This window comes from Mauremys reevesii, linkage group 4, assembly GCF_016161935.1.
Source record: "Mauremys reevesii isolate NIE-2019 linkage group 4, ASM1616193v1, whole genome shotgun sequence".
NCBI lineage: Eukaryota > Metazoa > Chordata > Testudines > Geoemydidae > Mauremys > Mauremys reevesii.
In genome coordinates this window covers 56984953-57011556 of record NC_052626.1, presented here as the reverse complement: position 1 = coordinate 57011556, position 26604 = coordinate 56984953, and the positions used below count along the sequence as shown (strand labels likewise).

General features: G+C 44.4%; 1 protein-coding gene across 1 annotated transcript in view; it reads right to left on the bottom strand.

The window, feature by feature from the left end:
* Nucleotides 1-26604, bottom strand: part of RYR3 (ryanodine receptor 3) — a 637001-nt gene that overhangs the window by 293327 nt on the left and 317070 nt on the right. The window contains 2 exon segments of the mRNA XM_039536203.1: nt 21656-21793; nt 25071-25173. Coding sequence (XP_039392137.1) covers nt 21656-21793; nt 25071-25173 — 241 coding nt within the window.

The following is a 26604-nucleotide window of genomic DNA, read 5'->3' as shown; positions in this document are numbered from 1 at the left end:
TATGGTTGCCACCCCAGGGGCATACTGGACCTGGCTAAAGAAGACTGGGAAGAACAGCTGAACCTGGGGAGAAACGTTGTGGAACATGTACTTGGGCAGAATAGCCCGAGTCGCTCCCATTGTGCGCGAACACACGGAGAAGGCCCAAGGGGCACAACGGACGTACTACAATCGTCAAGCAAGGACCCGGAAGTTCCAGGTAGGGGACCGGGTGATGGTGCTCATACCCACAGCGGAGAGCAAGCTCCTGGCCAGGTGGCAGGGGCCATATGAGGTAATAGAAACTATAGGAGAAGTCGACTATAAGATCCGACAGCCAGGTCGCCGGAAGCTGGAGCAGATCTACCATATAAATCTGCTGAAACCTTGGAAGGATAGAGAAGCTCCGGTGGTTGCACTGGGGGCACCATCCCCTACAAGCAACCAGCCCGACCTGGTGGGAATATCCTCAGAGTTGACTCCGGAACAACAGTCAGAAGTGATCAGCCTGATCGAATGCAACCAGGATGTGTTCTCGGAAAAACCAGGCAGGACGACTGAGGTTCACCATCACATCTTCACAGAGCCCGGAGTGAAGGTGAACCAAGAGAGAAGAGATTAGGAGAGAGGTCAGGAAGATGCTGGCCTTAGGAGTCATCAAAGAATCTCATAGTCAATGGTCCAGTCCCGTGGTTTTAGTGCCTAAGCCGGACGGCAGTATGAGGTTGTGCAATGACTTCCGCAAGCTGAACGAGGTGTCCCGATTCGATGCATACCCTATACCCAGGATAGATGAGCTGATTGACCGATTGGGAAAGGCACGGTTTATGTCTACCCTTGACCTTACCAAGGGCTATTGGCAGATCCCCCTGGCCAAGGCCGACAAGGAGAAGACGGCCTTTGCAACTCCAGAAGGGCTATATCAGTACACTGTTCTCCCCTTTGGGTTGCATGGGGCTCCCGCTACCTTCCAACGGCTAATGGACAAACTGTTATGACCCCATGGAAAGTACGCGGCAGCCTATCTCGACGACGTCATTATCTATAGCCCCAACTGGGAGACACACCTGGAGAAGGTAGAAGCAGTCCTGGATACTCTGAGGAAGGCAGGACTGACTGCAAATCCCTCCAAATGTTCAATCGGGTTAGCTGAGGCCAAGTACCTTGGGTATATAGTGGGGAGGGGCATGGTGAAGCCCCAACTCAATAAGTTAGAAGCTATACAGAAGTGGCCCCGACCACTCCGGAAAAAACAGGTCAGAGCATTCCTGGGACTAGTGGGGTACTATAGACGGTTCATTCCCCACTTCGCCACCAGGGCATGCCCATTAACAGACCTAACCAAAGCTCGGGGCCCAGACATAGTAAAATGGTCTGCTGCAGCCGAAGCCGCTTTTGCCGATCTGAGGACGGCCCTTTGCACAGACCCCGTACTAGTAGCTCTGGACTGGGGGAAGGAGTTTCTTACAAACGGACGCCTCTGAAGTAGGGCTGGGGGCGGTGCTTTCACAAATGGTCAGAGATGACGAACACCCCATCCTCTTCCTCAGTAGGAAGCTCCTACCTAGGGAACGGAAATACGCCATAGTGGAGAAGGAATGCCTGGCAGTAAAATGGGCCATAGAAAGCCTCTGCTACTATCTACTTGGGCGGAGGTTTACCCTGGTCACGGACCATGCCCCTTTGCAGTGGATGCACCAAAACAAGGACAAAAATGCGAGGGTAACAAGATGGTTTCTGTTGCTTCAACCCTTCCACTTCAAAGTACGACATAGGTCCGGAACCCAACATGGCAATGCAGATGGCCTGTCGAGGGTGCACTGCCTTCCGACCCAAGTAGCCCAACCCCATAGTGTTGAGCAGGGGGGAGTGGGATATGTGGCAAACCCAGGCAAAATGGCTACAAAGGGTGGGGTAGGAATTAGTCCCAGGGGGGTTAAAAGGCTTCTCCCTATCCATTGAGGAGAGACAGCCATGAGAAATTAGGTTCAGCTGGAACAGGGGTTACTAGGGAACTAATTTGGTTCAGCTGGCCCCAATTGCTGGTGACCTTTTTAAACCCTCCCTGGCAGGGAAACAGGGGGGGGGAGTGAGAGAAGCAGAGAAGCTGCCAGCGAATAGGTGCAGCAAGGCTCTGCCCTCTTCCAGCAAGGGAGACTACACTCTGTCCCCAGAAGGGGAGAAAAACAGCAAGGGACTGACTGAGAGGAGGATCAGCCAGACCCTGCGTGACTGGGAAGGCTTTTACTTTGCCCAAGCCTGTGTCTCCAAGGCAAAAAGGGACTGAGTCAGCTGAGGAGAAGCAGGTACTTTGCCACACCTCCTATAACCCAATTCCTGCAGTCCCTGGAGGAAAGGACAACTATAAGTGTTCCTGGTTGCATTCCACAATAGTTGGAGGATGGAAATATGGCAGAGCCAGCAAGAGAAATTACAGACAGCGTTTCTGTTAAAAAAAAAAAACAACCCATAGAGTTTTACATTTGAGAAAAAGACCCTGCAACCGCTGTCAAACAGATGAACCCCATCATCAAAAAACAGTGAGGTGTCAAAGTTCTTTATGTTTCTATGCCATAAAGTTCATTTTCCAGTCTGCTGTAAAAAAGACTGCACGTTTCTCACAGCAGGAAAAAAGTCATAGATAGCATGATTTTCCTGTGTGTCTTGAATTTTTTTCTGCTTCTGTGACTCATACTGCAATGATGGCTACTGCAGCTTCTGTCCTGCAGGGCTGGGCCCAGCTCCTTGCTCTGGTTCCCTTCCCACCGGGGAAGAGATTAGGATTGTGGTGCTGGGATGGAGGATACTGATGCGGGTTGTCAGGCCATTTATAAAAAAATCACAGAGTAGCAACTAAGCCACGACTTTTGCTGAATTTATCTTGACTGCTCTGTGATTTTTGACAAAAAAAGGCCATGACAAATCTGCAGCCCTAGCCATGAACCCTCAGATTTCCCAATTAATGTTCTTCCAACACTTATTATGTATATCTCTCATGCAGTGTTGAGATGCACTGTCTGAGGGTGGATTGCAGAAAGGATGAGGAACAAGGTGGTTGGGGAGCACTGTCAGAGCTGTGGGAGGTAGGGGGTTGGGATACATTGTCAGAGCTGTGGGGCATAGGGGATTGAGGTACACTGGCAGAGCTGTGGGATGCAGGCAAGTTGGGGTGTAATGTCAGAGCTTGGACTTCAGGAAGATTGGGGTGCATTAGCAGAGCTGGAGTGCACTGGCAGGGTTGGGATGCAAGTAGGGTGAGGTACACTGGCAGAGCTGCATGATGCAGAGGGCTTGGGGTACATTGGCAAAACTGGGAGTGCAGGGGGAACTGTGGGGTGCAGGAAGGTTTGGGTGTGCTGCAGGTGCAGGGTAGTTGGGATCCACTGGACAAGCTTGAGGTGCAGGTGTGTTGGGAGTCCAAGGCCAGATCTGGGGTTTTGGGGGCAGGGGAGATCCAGGGGTTTGGGGTGCACTGGCAAAGCAGGGAGGGGTGCCATGCCTGCACCTGAGCCTCCAACCTCAGTCACCTTGCCCCACCATCCATCCCCAATTATCCCCTGCCCCTCATTGCAGCCCTAAGCCCCTCCCCATCCCTCTATCCCCATTCCTCTGCCTCCTAATATCTCTCCTTCCTGAGAAGCATTCACATTTCCTCTCCCCAAAGACTTTGATTACAGTCCCCCCCCCAAATGAAACTGCACCCAGGACTCACAAACTGCAGTAGCCTCTAGCTGCTCAGTTCAAAACTCCTTTTATCTTAGGTGGAAGCTAGTGACTAATGTATCCTTAGCTATGGCACTTACAAATACACAAGCAAGCAGCAGCAGTGTGAAAAACACACCTCTGCTGCGCTGCGCTCTGCTTCTAAGTCTCTAAGCGCCAGCAGCCCAGCCCTGCCGCGCGCAGCGCGCCAGCAGCTCATTATTCCCCAGGGGGAAGTCACACGGACAGGGGAGGGAGAGTTTTCTCCCAGCGCGCGCGGCTGATTACTTGGCTTCAGCGCGCTGCGCTGGCAGCGCTTTGAAATGCAAGTGTCGCCATACCCTATGTTAATTTAAGGGTGAGTGTGATTCATCCAGTCATTAGTACCTCTCAGGCCTTGGCTACACTTACAAATTTGCAGCGCTGCAGCAGGGTGTGAAAACACACCCTCTCCAGTGCTGCAAATTGTGGTGCTGCAAAGCGCCAGTGTGGTCAAAGCCCCAGCGCTGGGAGCGCGGCTCCCAGCGCTGTACGTTATTCCCCACAGGGAGGTGGAGTACCGACAGCGCTGGGAGAGCTTTCTCCCAGCGCTGGCGCTTTGACTACACTTAGAGCTTCAAAGCGCTGCCGTGGCAGCGCTTTGAACTGTAGTGTAGCCAAAGCCTCAGTGTAACAGTACAAGGCAGTAGAAGGAAACTTGGGAGGGGGGAGTTTGGGAGGAGGGGTTGTAACTTAGGAAACGTCTCAAATGACCCCAAATTTGGATCACTAACACTGGACCCCACACCCATGAAGACGAGGTGCTTACGATCTAACATAGCCACAGACAATATAGCTAAAAGTATGCTCTACTACACATTATTATTAGCTTAAGCTCAACAGTAGTGACTTTAATTTTACATGTTCATGTTGTATCACTGTGACATTAGTCAGGGTGCAATCTGGACTGTGAAACAGCTGTGTCCCCTCAATTCTTCAACCTGAGGTGCCTTTTACACTGCTTTACTGTGAGAGCAACCACTCCAGGTCTGACCACACACAGCCTACAGCACGTAAATCACCCCCAGCTATACTGTATGAGTGCCATAGCCAGCCAGCCATGAATCATATTACAGAGCAACACCAGCAAATTCCAAGTTCCAGACTTGTGCCCAGAAATATGCCTCCTGTACTGCCCAGTACCCTCCTGGACTATACAAGCTCATAGAAAGTCTGTCATTTCATTCATAGAAAATGATATGCACAAATCTAGTTATCCCAAATGAAGTTTCCAAAAACTTCAATCTAAACACACTGGTTTAGATAAAACAATAAAAGACGTTTATTAACTACAGAAAGAAAGATTCTAAGTGATTTGAAGTAATGAGGCGTAAAAGTCAGAATTGAATACAAAGAAATAAAACTAATACCTAACTTAATAAGCTAAGTGAATTTAAAGTGAAAAGTTTCAGAGTGGTAGCCGTGTTAGTCCGTATCAGCAAAAAGAATGAGGAGTCCTTGTGGCACCTTAGACACTAGCAAATGTATTTGAGCATAAGCTTTTGTGGGCTAAAACCTACTTCATCAGATGCATGCCATACCAACTGTAATGAGAGTAATTAATTAAGGTTAGCTATTATCAGCAAGAGAAGAACAAACTTTTGTAGTGATAATCACTGATTATTGGCATGGCAACACCCATTTTTTCATGTTCTCTGTGTATATATATCTTCCTACTGTATTTTTCACTGCATGCATCCGATGAAGTGTGTTTTAGCCCACGAAAGTTTATGCTCAAATAAATTTGTTAGTCTCTAAGGTGCCACAAGTACTCCTCGTTCTTAAAGCGAAAAGGTTTCTCTCACCACATGCTTATACCAGTCTGGCTTCATTTCTTACAGCAATGACCTCTCCACCCTAGTTCAATGATGCTTCTTTTGTCTTTCCAGTGTTGTTGATGCCGTGAATACAGATGAGGGGAGAGAAGTGATTTGGGGCCTCTGTTCCTCATTTTTATCTCTCTTCCTCGGCTTTGAGAATCATCTTCAAGCAGTAGCCAGTCTGTTTGCACAGGAACCTCCAGCTGTTCCATTTCCAAGAGGTAAATTTCTTGCTCACATCCTTCTTCAGGCCAAAGAATGGCTGATTAACTAGGTGAGAATCCATTTGATTATACTGACACCTGGCTGAAGTGCTGGTTAGCCTTTTGTCTCTGGGGAAACTGGTTTGAAGCTGTTTCCCAAGACTAAGAATATGCCTTATATAGTAGATATACAATGTTGCCACATATTTTATCAAGACAATAATGTTCAGCAGATTATGAGTTTTCAAATGGTAACTCATAAAGCATACTTTGTACAAAATTTATCATAGTCTTGTAAAAAGGATGAACATAAGGGTACAGACTGTCAATCACGTAACCTTTTGCTTTTAAAAGTTGAATGGACAAGCCCATCAGAACATCTTTTGCATGCTCGCTTCTGCAAGGCAATCTCAGGTATAGAGCAGCTGGCTCTCAATCATAAATAATGCAATGGAGATGGATTCAGAGTTTCAGGTATTAAATTCTACCAGTGTGATTTTTTTAAAGGAACTTCAACTGAATAATCATTCATGAATTAATGAGCAAATTGAGCTCAGTCTGTTCCTGTGGTAAACTCTACTGTTTCTGAAGTAAGATTTAGGAGATTCACAGAGTTTGAAATAAATGGAATAACAAGGAAGGAAAAGGTCAAATCAATGATTAGAAGACTGCACTGAAGCTGGGGTAGGCGTATAAAAAAAGCAAAGGTAGTGTGCACATGCTTGTGCATGTAAAGCACAGAGAACTACACCCACACACACAAACGCACAGGAAACCCAAAAAACCTTTGTAATGAAGAAATTTTGGAAAGTCTGCCAGTGTGATCCGTCTGCAGTTGTTACTTTTTCTTTGAAATCAATGGATAAAGGATGAAGCAAATCCAATAATCTCCCATCGCATCTGCGTCTGAACTGACCCAGTACTCCCCACAAGTAGACCCAGCAACCTCTACTCTAGGTTACCCATGTACCTAGTATAATGCATTTTAAAAAACTTATTTACTTTATATACAACAATAGTTTAGTTATATATTATCAATTTATAGAAAGAGACCTTCTAAAAACGTTAAAATGTATTACTGGCATGCGAAACCTTAAATTAGAGTGAATAAATGAAGACTTGGCACACCACTTCTGAAAGGTTGCCGACCCCTGCTCTAATATTTAGCATAAGTAGTTAAAACTCACTCTGTCTCTCTAATATCCTGGGACAAACAGGGCTACAACTACACTGAATACATATTCTAAGCTAAGGGACCATTCAAGGTGAAGTGGCAGAGGGGTTAATGGGCCACTTCACCTTGAATGATCCCACAGAATATGTTAACCAATTATGCTAAATAATCTGTTCCATTTTGCATTGATCTGTGATACTCTGAGTACCTTTCCCAGACCTGAAGAAAACCTCCATATTGCTCAAAATCTTCTCTCTCTCACCAATGGAAGTTGGTCCAATAAAAGATATTACCTCATCACCCTGTCTCTCAAGGAATGCCATGGTCAGACAGTATGATGAGCACACATGCACACCTGCCGTATCTATGCAAGTCTTAGAATAACTTTAAGTATCTGAGTGCATGAAGTGAGGAAGATGTTTCTGATTTAGCCTCTTCCCCTATTTTAACAATAATTATCTCAATACTCAAATGAAAACAAAAATAAAATGATTTATAGGGCTGTCAATTGCAGTTAATGCATGCAAATTAACTAGATTAAAAATAGTCATGATTAATCTCAGTTTTAATAGCACCATTAAATAATAGAATATCAATTTAATATAAATATTTTTGAATGTTTTTCTACATTCTCATCAGTGATTTAGATAATGGCATAGAGAGTACACTTATTGTTTGCAAACTTTATACCAAGCTAGGAGGGGTTGCAAGTGCTTTGGAGGATAGGATTAAATTCAAAATGATCTGGACAAACTGGAGAAATGGTCTGAAGTACATAGGATGAAATTCAATAAGGACAAATGCAAAGTACTCCATTTAGGAAGGTACAATCAGTTGCACACATACGAAATGGGAAATGACTATCTAGGAAGGAGTACTACGGAAAGGGATCTGGGCATCATAGTGGACCACAAGCTAAATAGGAGTCAACAGTGTAACGTTGTTGCAAAAAAAGCAAACATCCTTCTGTGATGTATTAGCAGGAGTTTTGTAAGCAAGACACGAGAAGTAGTTCTTCTGCTCTATTCTGTGCTGATTAGGCTTGAACCATAGGCACCAACTCCATGGGTGATCCGGGGCTGGAGCACCCACGAGGAAAAATTGGTGGGTGCTCTGCACCCACCGGCAGCTCCCGCCCCATCCCCCTACCCCAGCTCACCTTCACCTCCGCTCCGCCTCCTCTGAGCACGCCACGTCTCTGTTTCTCCCCCAAGCTCCCAGTGCTTGCTGCAGTGAAAGTGGGGGGGTCATCCAATGACATTAATGGACAGCAGGTTTAATACAAATATGAGGAAGCACTTTTGCAAACAATGCACAATTAACCTGTGGAACTTATTGTCATGCTGTGTTGTAATGGTCAAAAGTATAACTGGGCTAAAAAAAGAACAAGATAAGTTCATGGATGATAGGTCCATCAATGGTTATTAGCCAAGAAAGTTAGGGATGCAACGCTATGCCCAGGGTGACCCTAAACCATTGACTACCAGAAGATGGGTGGGGAAGACAGTGGTAGATTACTCCACATCCCCTCTTCTGTACATTCCCCTAAAGATCCAGTACTGGCCACTTTCAGAAACAGGATACTGGGCTAGATAGATCATTGGTTTGATCCAGCATGAAAGTTCTTATGCTCTTGGAACTTTCCTCAGAATACTCTGCATCAGGAAAATCTGGTTGAGCCACATGCCACTGTGGAGCAGAAAGAACTAGAGAGAACTTCAGAAAGTGGGACATTCCCCTGACAGGTCTGGTTCTGCCCTCAAGCTGCAATTAAGCTGAAATACCTAATATAACAGATCACTGAACCTTAGAACAAAGAATACTGTAATGACAATCAAATTTTCATTTTCAGTGCTTTCTTTTATTAAATGTCGGTTATCTTTGAAGTTACCAGTAATATATACAGTACTGTGTGTATGCAATGGCTGTCTCTCTTGGGCCATTATTGAAATATCTCCAGGCAGTCACCAATCACTTAGAGATAACAAGTATGTCATGCATTATTCCTTAAATCAGTTAACCAACTGAATAATAATGTTCCTCAGAAATATCCTTGCAATGAAATGACCAATTATAATATGTAGTAGGGTTTTGTTTGTGGTCAGGAACAGGCTTCATTTATCTAAGAAACCAATATTTTAGAGAACCTTAAAGTGATTCATATGTACGGAAGCATCTATTATGATATAACCATTGGCTGCATTTAGAAGTTATAATGATTGATTGCAGTCAAGAACAGCTGTTTATTTTATTACTTAATTTACAATTCAGGATTATGATTAATTTTCTCCACTTTTTCTCTATGAAAACATATATAATAAACATGTGGCCTGACACTCTGTGAGAAATTGCACTGAAATTAGGTGGGAGTGCTGAGCAGAGCAATTGTGAAATGAGACCATTATTTAGGGGCCTCTTCATTCACTTCATGGTACATGCCACTTTGACAGAAAAGAAAGAAATGGCAGACAGAAGATAAAAAGCATTTTAGCAGGAGCCACTGGGTATCAAATTGGTTTAAGGGTATGATTTTGGGGTATCTGCAGATAACTCCACTTGCTGTTATTGTGGATAAAAATGCTACCATGACGCAGTCCAATTAAGTGACAAAACAAATTAGGTCTACATGGTATTATTTCTCCCAGAATTAACTGTGCTCTATAGCAAAAATATTGCACATAAAATAAGGTCAAGTTTGAATCCCTTTAAAAACCAGAGCCTAAATATTATAAATGTATTCCTGGAAATGGTGGGCTTGCCCTCTACTGCCCCCCTGCTTTCCATGTGTGACTCTACAAAGGTCTGTCTCAGTTCCCCCTTATCTCAGGACCCTTTAATAAACTGCACACAGGCTTTCTCGTGGCTAACTCTATCCCTGCTCGAGGTTCGGTGAATAAAAAACAGTTCAAAACAATCCTCAAACCACAAAATAAAGTGTATCAACATAATACAAAAGCTCACACTCATCTCTGGCATCTTCTGCCAGTCGTGGAGCAATTCTTCTATCCCAATCTGCTCTTCAACAAGCAGCCACCCTAGCCAGGGCTCAGGCTTCCTCAACTTATTCCCTTTAGCTCAAAGAGGTCAGCAGGAAAGCAGCATTGCTGCTTTCCTGGCCCTCCCTTGGTTACTCAAGGTCTGTTACAGGAGCCTCCAGCTCTCTGCAGCCTCTCACATCTCTTCCTCTAGCAGCACCTTTACTTCCCTAGGTTGAGAGAGGTCAGTCTCACTACTGTCTCCCCCTTTGTAAGGCCGAGGTGCCTTCCCTTAAGCTCTATTGGGCAGCAGGTAAATAATCACAGGTTGACTGGCCCCTGCTTCCTCTTCCTGGGGTCAGTCACCCAGCCAACAGTTACATTAGTTAAATTCCTAATATTTACTGTAATATATTTTTTTTAATTTTTGAAAAGGCTCTCTTTTTGTTGACTTGGGAATGGATAACAATAGCAGATGTAATAATTTCAATTATTCTGCTATAGAAAAGAGACATTTTCCATCTCTTTTAGGTCCAACATTTAAACAACGTATTCCATTGCCAAGCTTATCCATTCATTCCTATGCACTGAAGATAATCATAAACAGTTCTATGATCATTTTTTGTTAAAGAATTAGAACTTCATGAAATTCACCTGTAGATTTAAAACTTCTGTAGATTAAAGGTGTCAAGCTTTGCACAGCTCTGTTCATAATACAATATACAAAATGGATACAAAATTTATGTTGCTTGAGCCAAGAGTCACAATCCTAAAGAAATATTGTTAAATGCAGTAATGGTGAGTCTCTTGTTTTTAAAGTTGACTTGCATATAGAATTAAAAACACTTTATTACCTTGAACAAAAGGACTTACTTCACTGTACAGATAAAATGGAGACATTCAAAAAGTTAACAAATGAAAATGTCACCCTCTTTTTTTGAATTAGGTCCTGGGGTAGCTATGCTTGTAATGGCCAACTGGCTCCCAACTCAGGTGAAATGCATGGTGCTGGAAGTTTCATATCAAAAACTGAATCCCGCAGGCTACCCAAATATTTGCAAGGACCCAAGTCTTTGTGGGGAACCAGACTATAAATTGTTTTCCCCCTTGAGTTTCCCTGCTAGAAGAAAGTTTATGAGGTGAATCCCCTCCCGACAAGCCTACTGCCACCAGGAAATATTGTAGGTCAGCTGGATGTTCCAACAGGTCTCTAAGGTAACTGTGATACTACGAGCATGCTGACTTGTCTCATCAAAGCAAGAGACAGACATCTACAAAAAGAATAGATGTTATGAGAGCTACAAGACAAAAAATATTGTCAGTAGCAGAATGTCTTCTCTTTAAAAAATTAAGTTCATTTACAGGTCACCTTTAAGGTAGTTTTCATCAAAGACCTATATTTTCAATTTTTATTTCTTTCTTTAACAATTTTTGATGGCAGTTAGTTTAATTCTAAATTTAGAACTGTAAAATGACTCTACAAAGATGGTAAGTGCTATACAAAATGTTGTATTCTTCAGAGGGATTTCAGGGGTCAGGGGTCTTCAGTCTTTGCCCAGGGGGGAGCCGGGCAGGCAGTGGAGTCCTTCCAGAGGGAGTTCCTTCCATTCCCCCCCCGCAACCCAAAGTGCCCCCAAAGTGCCCCCCCCACCCCCGCGGGGACCCCCACGCAGCCGGCCCCCCGCGCCCCCGGCGGGGCCACACTTTTGGGCGGCACCCCCTCTGGCTCCCCCCCCCACCCCACCCCCCCCCCACCCCCCGCGACCTGGCTGCCCTCTGGGGCGGTCCCGCGGGGTGTAATGGTAGCGGGGGGGGAGAGGGTCCGGAGAGAGGGGGGAGGACCCCCCGACCCCAGCGAAGAAGAGAAGCGTTTTTTCCCCCGCGAAATTTTTTGGGCCCTGGGGGAGTGAAGGACCCCCCCCCAGCCCCCCCCCCCGAAAAGGGGGGGGGGGGCAGGCCCGGGGCCAATTGCCCCACTTGCCCCCCCCTCTGGGCAGCCCTGGTATTCTTTGTCTTTTCTTTCCATGAAGTCATCTTCCCTCTCACATGTGCTGACTTTCTTCTCTATGCTCTCCTTTACTTTGATTAATTTTCCACTATACTACCTTTTCCAGTTCCTCCCTTTGATTCTCATTTTTATTGCCTCCTGTTTTATATCTTTTTTCCTGTCTCTCTAATCCTCGGCTCTGCTATATGATATAACATGCTAGTCTCCTGGTCTCTCAAGCAAAGGCACACAGCACTCCAGGGATCAGAATTCAATACAGTTCACTTTTCTGCCAGCCCCCGCCCCCCACAAAAGACAACAGAGAGAAGCAGAGGGGCAGAGACAACAAAAAAGGGGAAGGGAATAGAGGCAGCACTGGTTCACAATAAAGTTCTCCAAAATAACGGTGTCAAATTTTTTAATATACTTATCTACTGCCTTTCAGCTGCATTTTAACACCAAGGTCTCAAGGGGTAATGTAGTAGCTTCCGCTCAGGTTTATCTTGTTTTTGTGGATTTAGGTCTCAGTCATAACCTTATTTTATGAAGTATGTGAATGGTTTACAAATTCAGGTAAGATGTTTAAGTGGGGTAATGGTAAAAGATATGTTTAGTTTGTTTCTGCTTGCCCTCTTTCTTGATTGTTTCCAACACATACTGTATGCAACAATTGAATGATGAAGAGCATTATTTAATACCAACCTCAAATCCCGGGTATGTCAACTTAGCACCATGCTGGCACCTCAAATATGTCATTGCTGATTTTGCTGCACAATCCAAATATGTGAGACAGCAAGGAGCTGGTTAACCTTATTTTAATCTATAAAATGTCATCAGCACAGTGACACAGCATGAAAGGAGTCTTGATTGAGCAACTGCTTGTATTTGAGAGACTGTAATTCAATTTTGCTACTCAGATGAAGATTGACAGCTACCACAGTTAGCAGTAAAGCTTTCTTTTATCTTGTTTGAGCAGGTCACTCAGAAGTAAAAATAAGATGAAAAATGTGTCCATCCTGACTATGCTCTGAGACAAAGTTCCTCCTCTATCTTGGTGGTTCCTGCGCTTATTGGTGGATTTGTTCGCCTCAGAGATTCACTATGTGGGTCAGGGAACAGCCCAGAGACCTTCCCCTCTGGTAGGGCCCACAATCCAGGTCAATTCCTCCTTTGTCTGATCAGGAGTTGGGAGGTTTGGGGGGAATCCAGGTCCGCCCTCTACTCCGGGTTCCAGCCCAGGGCTCTGTGGACTGCAGCTGTTTAGAGTGCCTCCTGGAACAGCTGCGTGACAGCTACAACTCCCTGGGCTACTTCCCCATGGTCTCCTCCCAACACCTTCTTTATCCTCACCACAGGACCTTTCTCCTGGTGTCTGACAATGCTTGTACTCTTCAATCCTCCAGCAATATGCCTTCCCACTCTCAGCTCCTAGTGCCTCTTGCTCCCAGCTCCTCGCATGCATACTACAAACTGAAGTGAGGTCCTTTTTAAACTCAGCTGCCCTGATTAGCCAGTCTGTCCTAATTGATTCTAGCAGTTTCTTCTTAATTGACTCCAGGTGTCTTAATTAGGCTGCCTGCCTTAATTGGTTCCAGCAAGTTCCTGCTTGTTCTGGAACTGCACCTATTACCTTACCCAGGGAAAAGGGATCTACTTAATCTGGGACTAATATTTATGCCTTCTAACACTCTCCTCTATGCATCTGACCTGACCCTGCCATAGCTCATTAATGCTTAGTTTGATAGAAAGGTCATGAAGTATAACACTGCTGAGCAGAGTTACATGAAAATGTATTGCATAATTTCTACAGAAACAAAGTTGTTGTGTGTTGATAGCATTAGCACAATGGACCAAATTAATTTTTGTGGTAATTCAGAGGATTTCACTGAAGTACACAAGGGAAGAATTTGGCCCAGTTTGTGAACACTACACACAATTATTATGTCTAACTATCTTTAAGTCAAATACAAAAGTTCAGGTAATAGAAATTCTGAGTTATGCACTCATATTCATTTTTCCCTGTAAAGCCTGGAGGCCATAGCCAATGACTGCAAACCATGCTGCTCCCTCTGCTTACAAGAAGATTACCTCCACAAATTGTGTGAAAACTCAGCACAAGAACTTCAACTGAAAGTTACCACTATTAAAATGCTGGTTAGTATGTGCACTCTGAATGACATAACTCTTGAGATTAACTATTCTTAATTAACTCATAACAAGTTTTGATGGATTGGTAGAGACGTTAATCCAAGAAAGAAAAAAACAAACAAGCAAGCCAACAACAAACATGTTCCAATCTATATCACAGTATCACCACCACAAGCCCTGTGGGGAGAAATGAGGTGGAGACCCCCACTTTCTCCACCAACTTCCTGTGGTGAGAAAAATGTAAAAGCCCTCTGCCCAGACAGGACTAAACAAATATTAATAAATAAATAATAGGAGATATACCAATCTCCTAGAACTGGAAGGGACCTTGAAATGTCATTGAGTCCAGCCCCATGCCTTCACTAGCAGGACCAAGTACTGATTTTTGCCCCAGATCCCTAAGTGGCCCCCTCAAGGATTGAATTCACAACCCTGGGTTTAGCAGGCCATGCTCAAACCACTGAGCTATCCCTCCCCCCCAAATATTGAAACAAACACAAAAGGTACCTCTCTTATTTATTATAAACAGGTGGGATGAGCGCTAATTTCCTTTAAAAATTATAGCTATACCAGTGTTTTCTATCTGTTTCTCAGCCCTTGACACTTTTGGCTGGAAAAAATGGTTATTCAGCTTTCATAACTGTTGTTCTTCGAGATGTGTTGCTTATGTCCATTCCATTGTAGGTGTGTGCTTGCCACATGCACCAGTGCCAGAAGTTTTTACCCTTAGTGGTATCTGTAGGGGGCTGGCTCTGGCGCCCTCTGGAGTGGCGCGCATATGCGCCGGTAGAAGGGTGCTGCTGGCTCCCTCCTCCCTCAGTTCCTACTTGCCGGAACTACAACAGAAGGGAAGAAGGGTGGGTCATGGAATGGACATGAGCAACACAACTCAAAGAACAACAGTTACGAGAAGGTAACTGCTTTTTTCTTCTCTGATTCCTCATGTCCATTCCATTTTAGGTGACTCCCAAGCAGTACCTTCGAAGGCGGGTAGGAGTTCACAGATGTGTTGATTACAACACAGCTCTGCCAAATCCAGCATCATCTCTGGCCTGCGGATGATGGCATAATGCCTCATGAAGGTGTGTACCGATGACCATGTCACAGCTCTACAGATGCCCTGGATGGGGACCTGGGCCAGAAACATGCCTGAGCCCTCGTGGAGTGAGCAGTTATTAATGGTGGAGGCACCACCCATGTCAATTTGCGAGCAGTATAGATGCATATAGCAATCCAGGACAAAATCCTCTGAGCTGACCATGATAGGAGAAAGGCATTGGACAACAAGCTGCTGTTGAGGCCTTGCAGAGAGCAGAACTGATGGCATTTTCCCTTCTTCTTGGTAGTGAACAGGTCCACTTGGGGAGCTCTCCACCTGTGGAAGAGCATCCTGACAACCTCCGAATGGAGTGACCACTTGTGGTGAGAGAAGAAGGACCTGCTTAGGCAATCCGCCAGCATATTCCAAACTCCAGGGAGATGGGAGGCTTCCAAGTGGATTGCATGCTGGATACAGAAGTCCCACAGGCAAAGGTCATCCTGGCACAGGGTCGATGACTGGGCTCCCCCTAATCTATTGACATACAAGAATATGGTGGCTGTGTTGTCTCTCAGCAGCTATACCATGTGACCAGACAGATGGGGAAGAAATACCTAGCAAGCTAGGAGAATGGCCCTGAGCTCTGGGACATTTATGTGAAGCAACAACTCTAGCAACCATAGCCCTTAAGTCTTGAGGACACCAACGTACACTCCCCAACCAAGGTCAGATGTATCCGACACTGGGGATGCTGTGGGTCTTGGAGTCGCAAATGGAACACCTTCCATCACCGGGTGTGGGTTGGACTACAACTGTAGGGAGGTAAGTACCTGGGTCAGGATCATGAAGAGTCTGTCTAAGGGGTGTCTGACTGGGGAATAAACCAACAGCCACATTTTAAGGGGCCTTAGCCGCAGTCTCGCATGCTGCGGATCGATGCCTGGAGACCAGCATTCTGTGCCAGGAACTCACAGACTGTTTGCGGGTCTGTGATCCGGGGTGCAGCTCCGGAGGTTGCTGACATGGCCCTAGAGCATGAGAAGGTTGGGATACATTGCCGCAGGGGCGACTTATATAGGGGTGCCATTGAAGGCTTTCCCCTTGAAATGAGTGGAAGGGAGAGGCCCTGGGGCCTCTCCTCCCGGGGTGTGGACGGCATTGGGAGGGAGAGGATGCTGCTTGAAAGGCTTTCGGGGTAGATGTTACCACGTGCCTCTAGGAGGCAAGTCGTGGGGCGACTATGTTCAGCTGGTGAGGCTGCCACCTGACTGGGTTCTGGAGACGGCAAGATAGCCCAAGCCGATCTAGGCTCCAATTCTCCATTAGCCTTGCCCTTATGGATGCCTGGGGAGCAACCCCTTCCCACGTGTTTCTTACACCTTACTGGTGACAGGGATCAGTACAGAGAGGAATTCAGTGCCGCGGGAAGGGAGGCACTTCTTGTCAATGCTGAAGTACTTGGTACTGTGTCTGACTATGCTCGCTCCAAAGACAGTGCCAGCACTGACTCCATGAGGAGCGCACACAGTTTAATGTCTCTTTCCTTCTTGGTCTGGGGCTAGAATCCCTTGCAAATGCAATGCTTCTCGCGAATGTGGGATTCACCCAGACACTTTAAACAATTTAAATTGCTGATTGGCATGGGCTTTTTACAGCGATCACATGGCTTGAAGCCTGGGGAGCGGGGCATGCCCCATCCCTGGGCTAAGTTCCTTGGGGGACTATCAATCACTAAAGTACACTAAAAAATTAAGAACAGTAACTAAAACTATTTACAAAGAAAAAAGTTCAAAGAACCACTGAATGGGAACCACTTGCTAGAGCAAAGGGAGCATTCCAGCACTGACATTGGCAGTAAGAAGGAACTGAAGGAGGGGAGCCAGTGGTGCCCTTATGCTGGTGCATATGCATGCCACTACAGAAGGCACCAGAGCCGGTTCCCTATGGATACCACTGAGGGTAAAAACTTCCAGCACTGGTGCATGTGGCGAGCACACACACCTACAATGGAATGGACATGAGCAAGCACTTGAAGAACATAGGAACTTCCTCATACAAGAAGCTACAGAGTTTTACTTGTGTAAGTGAGCCCTTTCCTCCAAAACAGTTCAATTCAGCTTCTCCATGCACCTTGCCTACTCTGCCAATTCATTAATTCCCTTTAGAGCTGAAAAATCAGTCTCCTAGTGCTCCCTACTTTCTCTGTAGTGCTCCCTACTTTCTCTGATCCAGTCTGGTTGAAAAGTAACCATTATTTTCCGAGGGGGCAACTTCCCAGGCACTACCCCTTCCGCTAGTTTGATCTTCTCCTTAAATATTGCCCCTGTCCATTAAGACATAAAATATCAAGTTTGCAATAGAGAATAAAAGTGATAATAGTGGAGAACATGGCAGCACTGAAGATCTTTTTGATTGACACAGATGCTTTTTTGGTCCAAGATGCTATCGCAGAATGGGTGGAATTTGCCATTATACTGTTAGGAACTAACTTGCTGTATGCTACATAAATCTGACTGAGTCACAAATGAACCATCTGGCTAGGGAGGATTTTAAGGATATGTCAGAGGACACAGTGGATGGAAATGAGAAAATAATGCTGATGGCTTAGAACACTCACTACATGTGAGAAATATTTGTACCATGCTGCTTAGATACAATTTATGCTAGAACTACTCTCTCAAGCTTTGGGTCAGGCAGAAAAAGGGGAAAACTCTCTGATGTGCAGAAAGGAGAGATGACTTGTGTAAAGAAACGCTTCTGGGATCCAAAGAACAATTTTATCTTTGTGAGAGCTTCAACGAGATTTCTTGAAGGAGAGGGCTCTGATTTCTGTTGATCTTCTAATGGAGATTATGGCTAGTAAGAAAAAAGGGTTTTAAGGAAAATAAGATAAAAATATGCATAATGCATAGGTCCAGAAGTGGAAAAATTAGGGCCTGTAAGAGTATGGAGCAATGAACCAGTAAGATTATTTTAGCAACAACATTTTGAATGGACTTAATGGGAAGAAATGGTACAAGCACTGAGGATAGAGAGGAAGAGATTACAGTTGATGAGGTGTGGGGTGAGTAGGGCTTGGACAAGAACTTGGGCAGTGTGGGCAGAAAGGAGAAGTTGGCTCTTGGTAGCGTTGCACTGAAACAAGTGGCAAGAGTTAAACATGACCTGGGTGTGAGGCTCAAAAGAGATGGACGAGTCAAAAATATAGTCAAAATTATGGTGTCAGTGACAGAGATGATGGTGTTGTTCTTCTCTGCAATAGAAAAAGAAGGGGTAGAAGGAGGATTTGGGGGAAGATATCTGGGCCTCCATTTATAGCTGGATATCCTCAAGGAGATGATTACCTGTTTTGTTCATTCCCTCTGTGGCATCTGGCACTGGCCACTGTCGTTAGACAAGATACTGGGCTAGATGGACATTTGGTCTGACCCAGTATGGCCATTCTTATGTTCCACTATTCCTCTCTCAGTTCCTAACAACTAATTTAAAAAAAAAACAGTAACAAAATTGTAGAAGTGGTCTTCCTCAAAAAATTCTCTACCTTTCACCTGTAATTCCATAGCCCCTTGCTCCATTGTGCATGCTGCTGGGCACCAGGGATTGTTCTTTTTAAGGTGCAAGGTATTCCTCCAGCCTCTGGCTCTGCTGCTTTTTCAGTGGATTATATTGCCTTGTCTCTTGTTCTTTTAAATTCAGTCTCTGCACACCTTTCAAACACTTGTGTTAATACTTGCATACATCCTTATAAGAAGAGTATTTCATAGTTTAACTCAACACTGCAAAGTTACAGGAATACATTCCACATATTTTCCCTTGTGGTTGTACCTACAATACTCTGCTGTATGACATGAAAATTAAATAATTTTTCTGATAAATTACAGCAGTTCTTTCCCCCATGTATATTTTGAATAAGATGAAAGGTCAATGAAAAAAGGCAACAAGATTGATGAACTAAAGAGTAAAGTTTTCAGACAGACTGATCATAACAAGACAATATTTTACTCTGGTCTCTGTTTCTGAAGGCATGTGCTGAAGATTTATGGGAATATGGTGCAGGATGAACTATTATATTAAACATTGGAACATTCTTTCACCTCAGGCCAAAGATATATACAGTAAAAGCTTTTTTATCTGGCATGTTGGGACAATGGGGGCGGGGTGCCGGTAAGTGAAAAATTCCAGTTAACTAAGAGGGAAGGAGTTTGGGTGCAAGAGAGGATTCATGACTAGGGGTTGGGGCGCCAGATCCGGGCAGTGCTTACCTTGGGCGGCTCCCCACAAGCGGCGACACGTCCCTGCTGCTCCTAGGTGGAGGTGGAAGCTAGGAGGCTTTGCGTGCTGCCTCTGTGCCCAGGTGTCATCCCAGCAGCTCCCATTGGACGTGGTTCCTGGCCAATGGGACCTGCAGAGCCAGCACTGAGGGCGAGGCAGGGTGGGGGCAGTGCGCAGAGCTGCCTAGCCAAACATCCACCTACGAGCAGCAGGGATGTCGTCACTTGCAGGGAGCCACCTGAAGTGAGTGCCACCACCCGAAGTGAGCGCCGCCCGGATTCAGCACCCCAAATCCCCTCCAGAACCCCAACCTTCTGCTCCGAGCCCCCCTCCCCCAACTCCCTCCCAGAGCCCACACCCCCTCGCCCCAGCCCTGAGCCCCTCTCACACTCTGAGCCCCTGGTGACCATTCCTCCGCCTAGGAGCAACAGGGCCATGTTGCTGCTTCCAGGGAGCCACATGGAGCCAGTTAGGGAGCCTGCTGGCCCCACGCCAACCGGACTATAAACCAGACTTTCAAGGAAGATCAGAAATGTTTAAAGAGCTTTCTGGTTGGTAAAGTGCCAGATAGCACAGCTTTTACTATACACAGAATTTGTACTGAAGTGAAAAACTGATATAAAATGCCTAGATAATAGTGTTCCTATTTCAATAGTCCCAAATACCATGTAAAGGGCTTACAAGAAATTACTACCTGAATTTCAAACGAGGAAAAAAATATATAGACACTTATAATTGTATCTGATGAATATTTGGTGTTTCAGACAAAAAAAGCAGAAAATTTTCAAAAGACAGCAAAACATACCATCATGCATAGCACTCACATAAATAATTCATTGACTTCATTGGGATTACTCATTAGTAATTGTCACAGAAATGGGCCGTGAGTGGTGGAAACACTTATCTTATTCAGGATATTCCATCCCTGCTAAATCCATTCAAATAGTAAAACTCTCCTCATATTCATTTCTTCATGATTTTTTTCTTATCCCCCACTTTACTAGATCAAAAGAGCTGTTTTTACCTTTATACTAAAAAAAGTACTACATATTTTAGCACTAATAATTGTAGATGAAGTGAAATATAAGAACAATGGAAAGATGATTAAGTTTATGTGGTGCTGGTTGCTTTTTATAAAAGAAAATGAGAAAGTTATGGTCAAAAATAAAAAGAGTGACAATCTCAATAAAGTTGGAAAAGAAAAAGAAAAGCCATGGGACAATATTTGAATTATAAGAGAGTTTATTCTCCATTATAAAAGTTTATATACCTATCATTTAATAATTTTAAAACAATGGCTTACATAAAGGGCTAAAATGGCATAAAGGGGCCCTTAAAACCCTGGTTCAAATGATGGGAGGATTCTCCTGGTCCAGGCACTTAGGAAGATAGCCAAAGGCTTACTTCTGAGGACCCATTTGCAAGCTATGGCACATGGGGTGTGCCAGGGATGGGACTGGGGATTGGATAGGTGCCAGGGACAGGATTGCAACACACAATGATGTGAAAATTCCATGTAGCACCATAGCCCATAGGGCAGCCTGGGGAGATGGCTGTAAGTTGGACAGGTCTGAGTGCTGTCTAATCATGCTGTGGATGCTGGAACAACTTAGTGTAAGAATGGCACAAAGGAGTCTCAAAGCTGCCTTAGCCCCCTTTCCTCCTGGCCTGTGAGTTTTGGGCTGAAACACAGAATAGAATATGTAAAACTCTGTGGAAAAGTTTTGTTTTGTCTCCCCCCCTGTGAGTTTTGGGCTGAAACACAGAATAGAATATGTAAAACTCTGTGGAAAAGTTTTGTTTTGTGAAAGACAGGGGAAAGAGATACGTTTTTGTCACAGGAATCATGGCAATGGCAAGCATATTCTCCACCGAGCATGGGAGTAGGCACTGTGGAAAAGTTAAATGTAAGTAAGGTATAAAGTGGAAAATGGTAAGTTTCAGAAAAAATCTGAAGCAGACATGGGTCTAAGGTAAAAAGTTGCAAGTCTAGATCTGGATTTCCCACAATCTGAGTTTTTGTTTTGCTTTGACCCATTACGCAAGTATGAATCCACAAAGTTCAACTCTGGATCTGAATTCTTCCACAGATTCAGATCCATCTCTAATAAAAACTCATTTAATCATGGTTTGGAGCCCAGATGCTTTTTTTAAACTGTCTGAAAACTATTTAAACATACAACTCCCTTCTTCATTCTGCTATATAAAAAAATGTCTTTTATTCATACAAACTTTTATGAGAAAAAATGTTACAGCACTGAAACTTCTGCAGAGCAAGAGAAATACGCAGTACTAGAGGACACTTTCAAAAACTTACTGGGAGACTTCTCTTCCACCTCTGTAGGCTCTTTTTTTTCTGCTTTTGGTGGGCCTTTGATTTTGTATATTAGTGAACGAAGTTTGCCCATCCAGGAAGTGTCTTCATCCATCTCCTCTTCTTCTTCAAGTGGAATACCTAACACATAGTAAACTAATTAGAAACAAACCATATGCCTTCAAGATAAAATTGTTCAACACACATACTTAAAAAAAATCCACAACTTGTACTGCATACGGTTAAGAAATCTGTAGATTAGGAATATTGAAAATAGCTTTTAACCAGCAAATTTCATACAGAAAAAAATATGGTAATCAGCAAACTTCTAGAATGTTAGCTATAGTAGTACCCCTCAAAACAGCAAATGTACTTCAGTTATAGTGTAAATATTACAAATAATCAGATATATAATACTCCTTAGGAACATCAGTAGTTGTTTCCCCTTGCATAACACCACAGATATTGTTTTAGGAAGATTCTACTGCAATTAATGACGATACAAAAGTCCTGTAAGATTTGGCTAGGTTTTAGGGGGAGTTTAACAGTATATTCCTCTGGATGGGATGATTTAAAGGGGTTGGTTTGATGCTTTTATTTATTGGCTGGCTGAGTTTGTTTCTTGTTAAAGGACCCTGAGAGGATCCCAGAGCTTGGGCTCAAGCCCAATCCTGGAAGTCTAACACAGCAATGAAACAGCCCTGCAGCCTGAGCCCCGTGAGCCCGAGTTGGCTGGCACAGACCAGCCGTGGGTGTCTGGACATACTCTCACAGCACCTAGCACTGACCAGATTGTGTCTGAACCATGGTTACAGAGACGCTCCATTCCCTTATAGCTCCTATGTCTGACAGGACTGTGCGTGCATATTCTCCACTGAGCAACTGATATGTTCCCTCCAGAGCAGGGATGGAGGGGTAAAAGTGGTCTTTCCCTATAAGTGATGCTACCAGTTGTTTCATGCTGCGGTGGAGCCGGGCACTTGAACGGAGAGCAGGGAGCCTCTCTCTCCAGCTGGCAACCAGGCAGTGTGGAGGAGAAAGCAGTCTGATTCAAATGCAGAGGAGACGAAATCCAGACAGGGCGGGGAGGAATAGATTAGGACAAGGAATCTGGTAAGAGTGGGACTGGAAGTGAGGACAGAAACTGGGACTCGCTGGGCAAGGAAGCTGCAATCTGGAGGGAGGGAAAGCTGAGACTGGAATCCAGGGTGCAGGGAAGGGGAAAGGGACTGAGAGATCATGAGGGATACAGAGAAGGGGAATTAGGGGTCAGTTGGCTGGAGAGAGGAGCGAGACTCTGAGATCATATTAGGAGCTGAGGTGTCGGGGGAGAACTTGGACTGGCTGCGCAAAGAGACAAGGATCCAGAGAGGGGAGTAGACTGCAGCAAAGAGTAAGGAAGGGGATGGATAAGACTGGACTGGATGAGAAGCCTGAGGAGAGACACTAGGACTGGGAGTCAGTGTGGGGAGGGGAAGACAGACTGGATGAGGAGCTGGGAGAAAGTAACTAGGATTAGCTGGGCAAAGAGACTGGGATTGGATGTGGGGAGGGGGAAAGAGGGAGTAAGAGAACTTGGAGGTGGAGACTAGGCTTGCTTGGCAAGGAGACTGTGGTTAGTATAAAAAGCCTGAGCCTGAATATCCACACCGCAATTAAGCCCAAACCCAGTGAGCCTGAGTCAGCTGGCCAGCCATGGGTGTTTAATTGCAGTGCAGACATAGCCTTAGTGTGCAGGTGGTGGAGGTCCTGGCTTGCACCACCAGAATTGGAGTCCTCTTGGACTATGATTGGAGGGGCTGGGTGGATGCCCATGATGCTCAGCCAGCGCATGGGGTTATTTGAGCCTGAGCCCAGCCTGAGTCAGCTGGCCAGCCATGGGTTGGACTCTTGGACTATGATTGGAGGGGCTGGGTGGATGCCCATGATGCTCAGCCAGCGCATGGGGTTATTCATGTCATGTGGTCCAGAAGGTGACGGCAGCCTTGCCTCCTCCTCCTCCTCTTGTCTTCCTTGAGCAGGTCCTTTGGGAAACAGCTCCCCAGCCAACTCTCACTCCTGGCCCTCCAGAACTTGACTTCAGTCCCCTGCCCTGTGAGCCACCCTGGCCTCCCTGACACACAACCTACATCAGCTGAACAACATCCAGCCAGTCCTTCTCCGAACCATGCCAGGAAAACATCTGTATGCACTTGTGCTTCATACAATTCACTTCCTCGCCCTTGTGTCTTGCCCTGACACCAAGTGGCAGGACCTGGTGCCACCAATCACCTGTTGCCTCTTTCAACACTTGCAGAACCTCTCATTGAGGTTCTAGCTGCACTTCTCCCTGCACCTTCTGATTTTTGCACATCCCATCTGTGGACCCACAAGACCTCCTTCCACCACTGGCCAATACGGCCATCACACCAGGTGGAGGAAGCTAGAAGTAGGGTGCTCTGCAACTATGAGGCCTACATTCAATCCCTTGTATGATCATGCCTCCAAACAGAGTTCCTCTGGCTGGTGTCTACTGCCTCCTCATAGCCTTTGAGGAGCAGTGGGCGCTGTTGGAGTTCTCTGCTTAGTGCCCCCTTCAGATTCTTTGATTTTTGCCTTATGAACTTCACTCCCATCCTTGTTTTTAAATTTGTTGTCTCCACCATTCAGTTGTGGCCCAGGTCCACTGGTACCTCCCTCTGGGTTAAGTGGGAGGGACTTTAGATATGGGCGGGCTTAGGCCAATCACTTCCCGGTACCCACAATACAACTTATGCAACAAATGAAGCAGGTGTCCAACAAGTGAAGCAGAACCTTCACTACACAACCCTGATCCATCCTGAGAGCAGGTCCATTCTGTGAACTAAAGCAAGAGTCCTGTGGAAACAATAGTGTATGCTCATGTAACTAAAGAATATATCATAACACATGCACACAAGGAGGGCAAATTAAGATTGCACAGGCAACTTTAATTCTGACATTTCCTAACTTATGAAGCAAAACAAACAAAAAAGGTATGTCCCCCCCATCCCCCTGTAATATATAATTATGTCTAGCAGGTCAGTCTCCACTTACAGCTGTAAGTCTAATTAATTTTTAGGGTACCCAGAACTACTTCCCTGGTGATTTTTTTGTTATTTAAATTTAATTAATCACCATCATCTCCCTCCTCCTTTTTCTAACACCAGGGCTAGGTAAGGCTGAAAATTTAAATAATACATAATAAAAATGTTCAATTCAACTAAAACATTACAATAGAAATAAACCATGACGCACACTTTAGATACTTTTGGGACTTAGAAACTCCAGGAACAGTCATCCAATACATAACACAACTAAAATAAGTAATTTATCTCTTCAAGATCTTGCTTGCCATGGAAAAGAATCAGAACTAAAACGTATAATGTTCAATCAGTGAAAAAAATAATTAGCCTCTCACCACAGTGAATTAGAAGATCATCGTGAAACTCATATAGCTCATCCCGAATCTCCTCTGGACAGGGACAATCCTCTCTCAGTTGAAAATTTAGCAACATATTAATCTTTTAAGACAAAAATAAACCCAAATATTTAGGACTGCACAGGGGCCTACAGAGAATACAGTAATACAGGCCTACTTTACTGTTAGTTCTTTTGAGAAACAAGTGTAAATAAGTAACATAAAACATGCTTTTGGCAAAAGTAAATATGCCCTTATGGCAATATTTAAGCAATAGTGGCTTAATGATTTTAATTATGATTAGGGTTGTCAAGAGATTAATTAAATTAATCATGCTTGATTGCACTGTTAAACAATAATAGAATACCATTTATTTAAATGTTTTTGGATGTTTTCTACATTTTCAATTATATTGATTTCAATTACAACACAGATACAAAGTGTACAGTGCTCACTTTATATTTATTTTTATTACAAATATTTGCACTGTAAAAACAAAAGAAATTGTATTTATCAATTCACCTAATACAAATACTGTAGTGCAATCTCTATCATGAAAGTTGAATTTACAAATGTAGAATTATGTAAAAAAAACAACTGCATTCAAAAATAAAACAACGTAAAACTTTAAGGTCTACAGTCCATCAGTCCTACTTCTTGTTCAGCCAATTGCTCATGCAAACAATTTTTTTTACATTTGCAGGAGATAATGCTGCCCGCTTCTTGTTTACAACATCACCTGAAAGTGAGAACAGGCATTTGCATGGCATTGTTGTAGCCAGCATCACAAGATAGTTACATATCAGATGAGCTAAAGATTCACATGTCCCTTCATGCTTCAACCACCATTCCAGAAGACGTGTCCATGCTGATGACTGATTCTGCTCAATAACGATCCAAAGCAGTGCGAACCAACACATGTTCATTTTCATCATCTGAGTCATGCCACCAGCAGAAGGTTGATTTTCTTTTTTGGTGGTTTGAGTTCTGTAGTTTCTGCATCAGAGTGTTGTTCTTTTAAGACATCTGAAAGCATGCTCCACACCTCATCCCTCTCAGATTTTGGAAAGCACTTCAGATTCTTAAACCTTGGGTCGAGTGCTGTAGCTATCTTTAGAAATCTGATATTGGAACCTTCTTTGCGTTTTGTCAAATCTGCAGTGAAAGTGTTCTTAAATCAAACAACATATGCTGGGTCGTTATCCGAGATTACCATAACACAAAATACATGGCAGAATGCAAGTAAAACCATGGAGTAGGAGACATACAATTCTCGTCCAAATTTCATTAACACTTTTTTTTTTATTTTTTTTAAAAGAAGCATCATCAGCATGGAAGTTTATCCTCTGGAATGGTGGTCGAAGCATGAAGAGGCATATTAATATTTAGCATATCTGGCAAATAAATACCTTGCATTGCTGGCTACAAAAGTGCCATGCGAACACCTGTTTTCACTTTCAGGTGACATTGTAAATAAGAAGCGGGAGGCATTAGCTCCTATAAATGTAAACAAACTTGTTCCTCTTAGCAACTG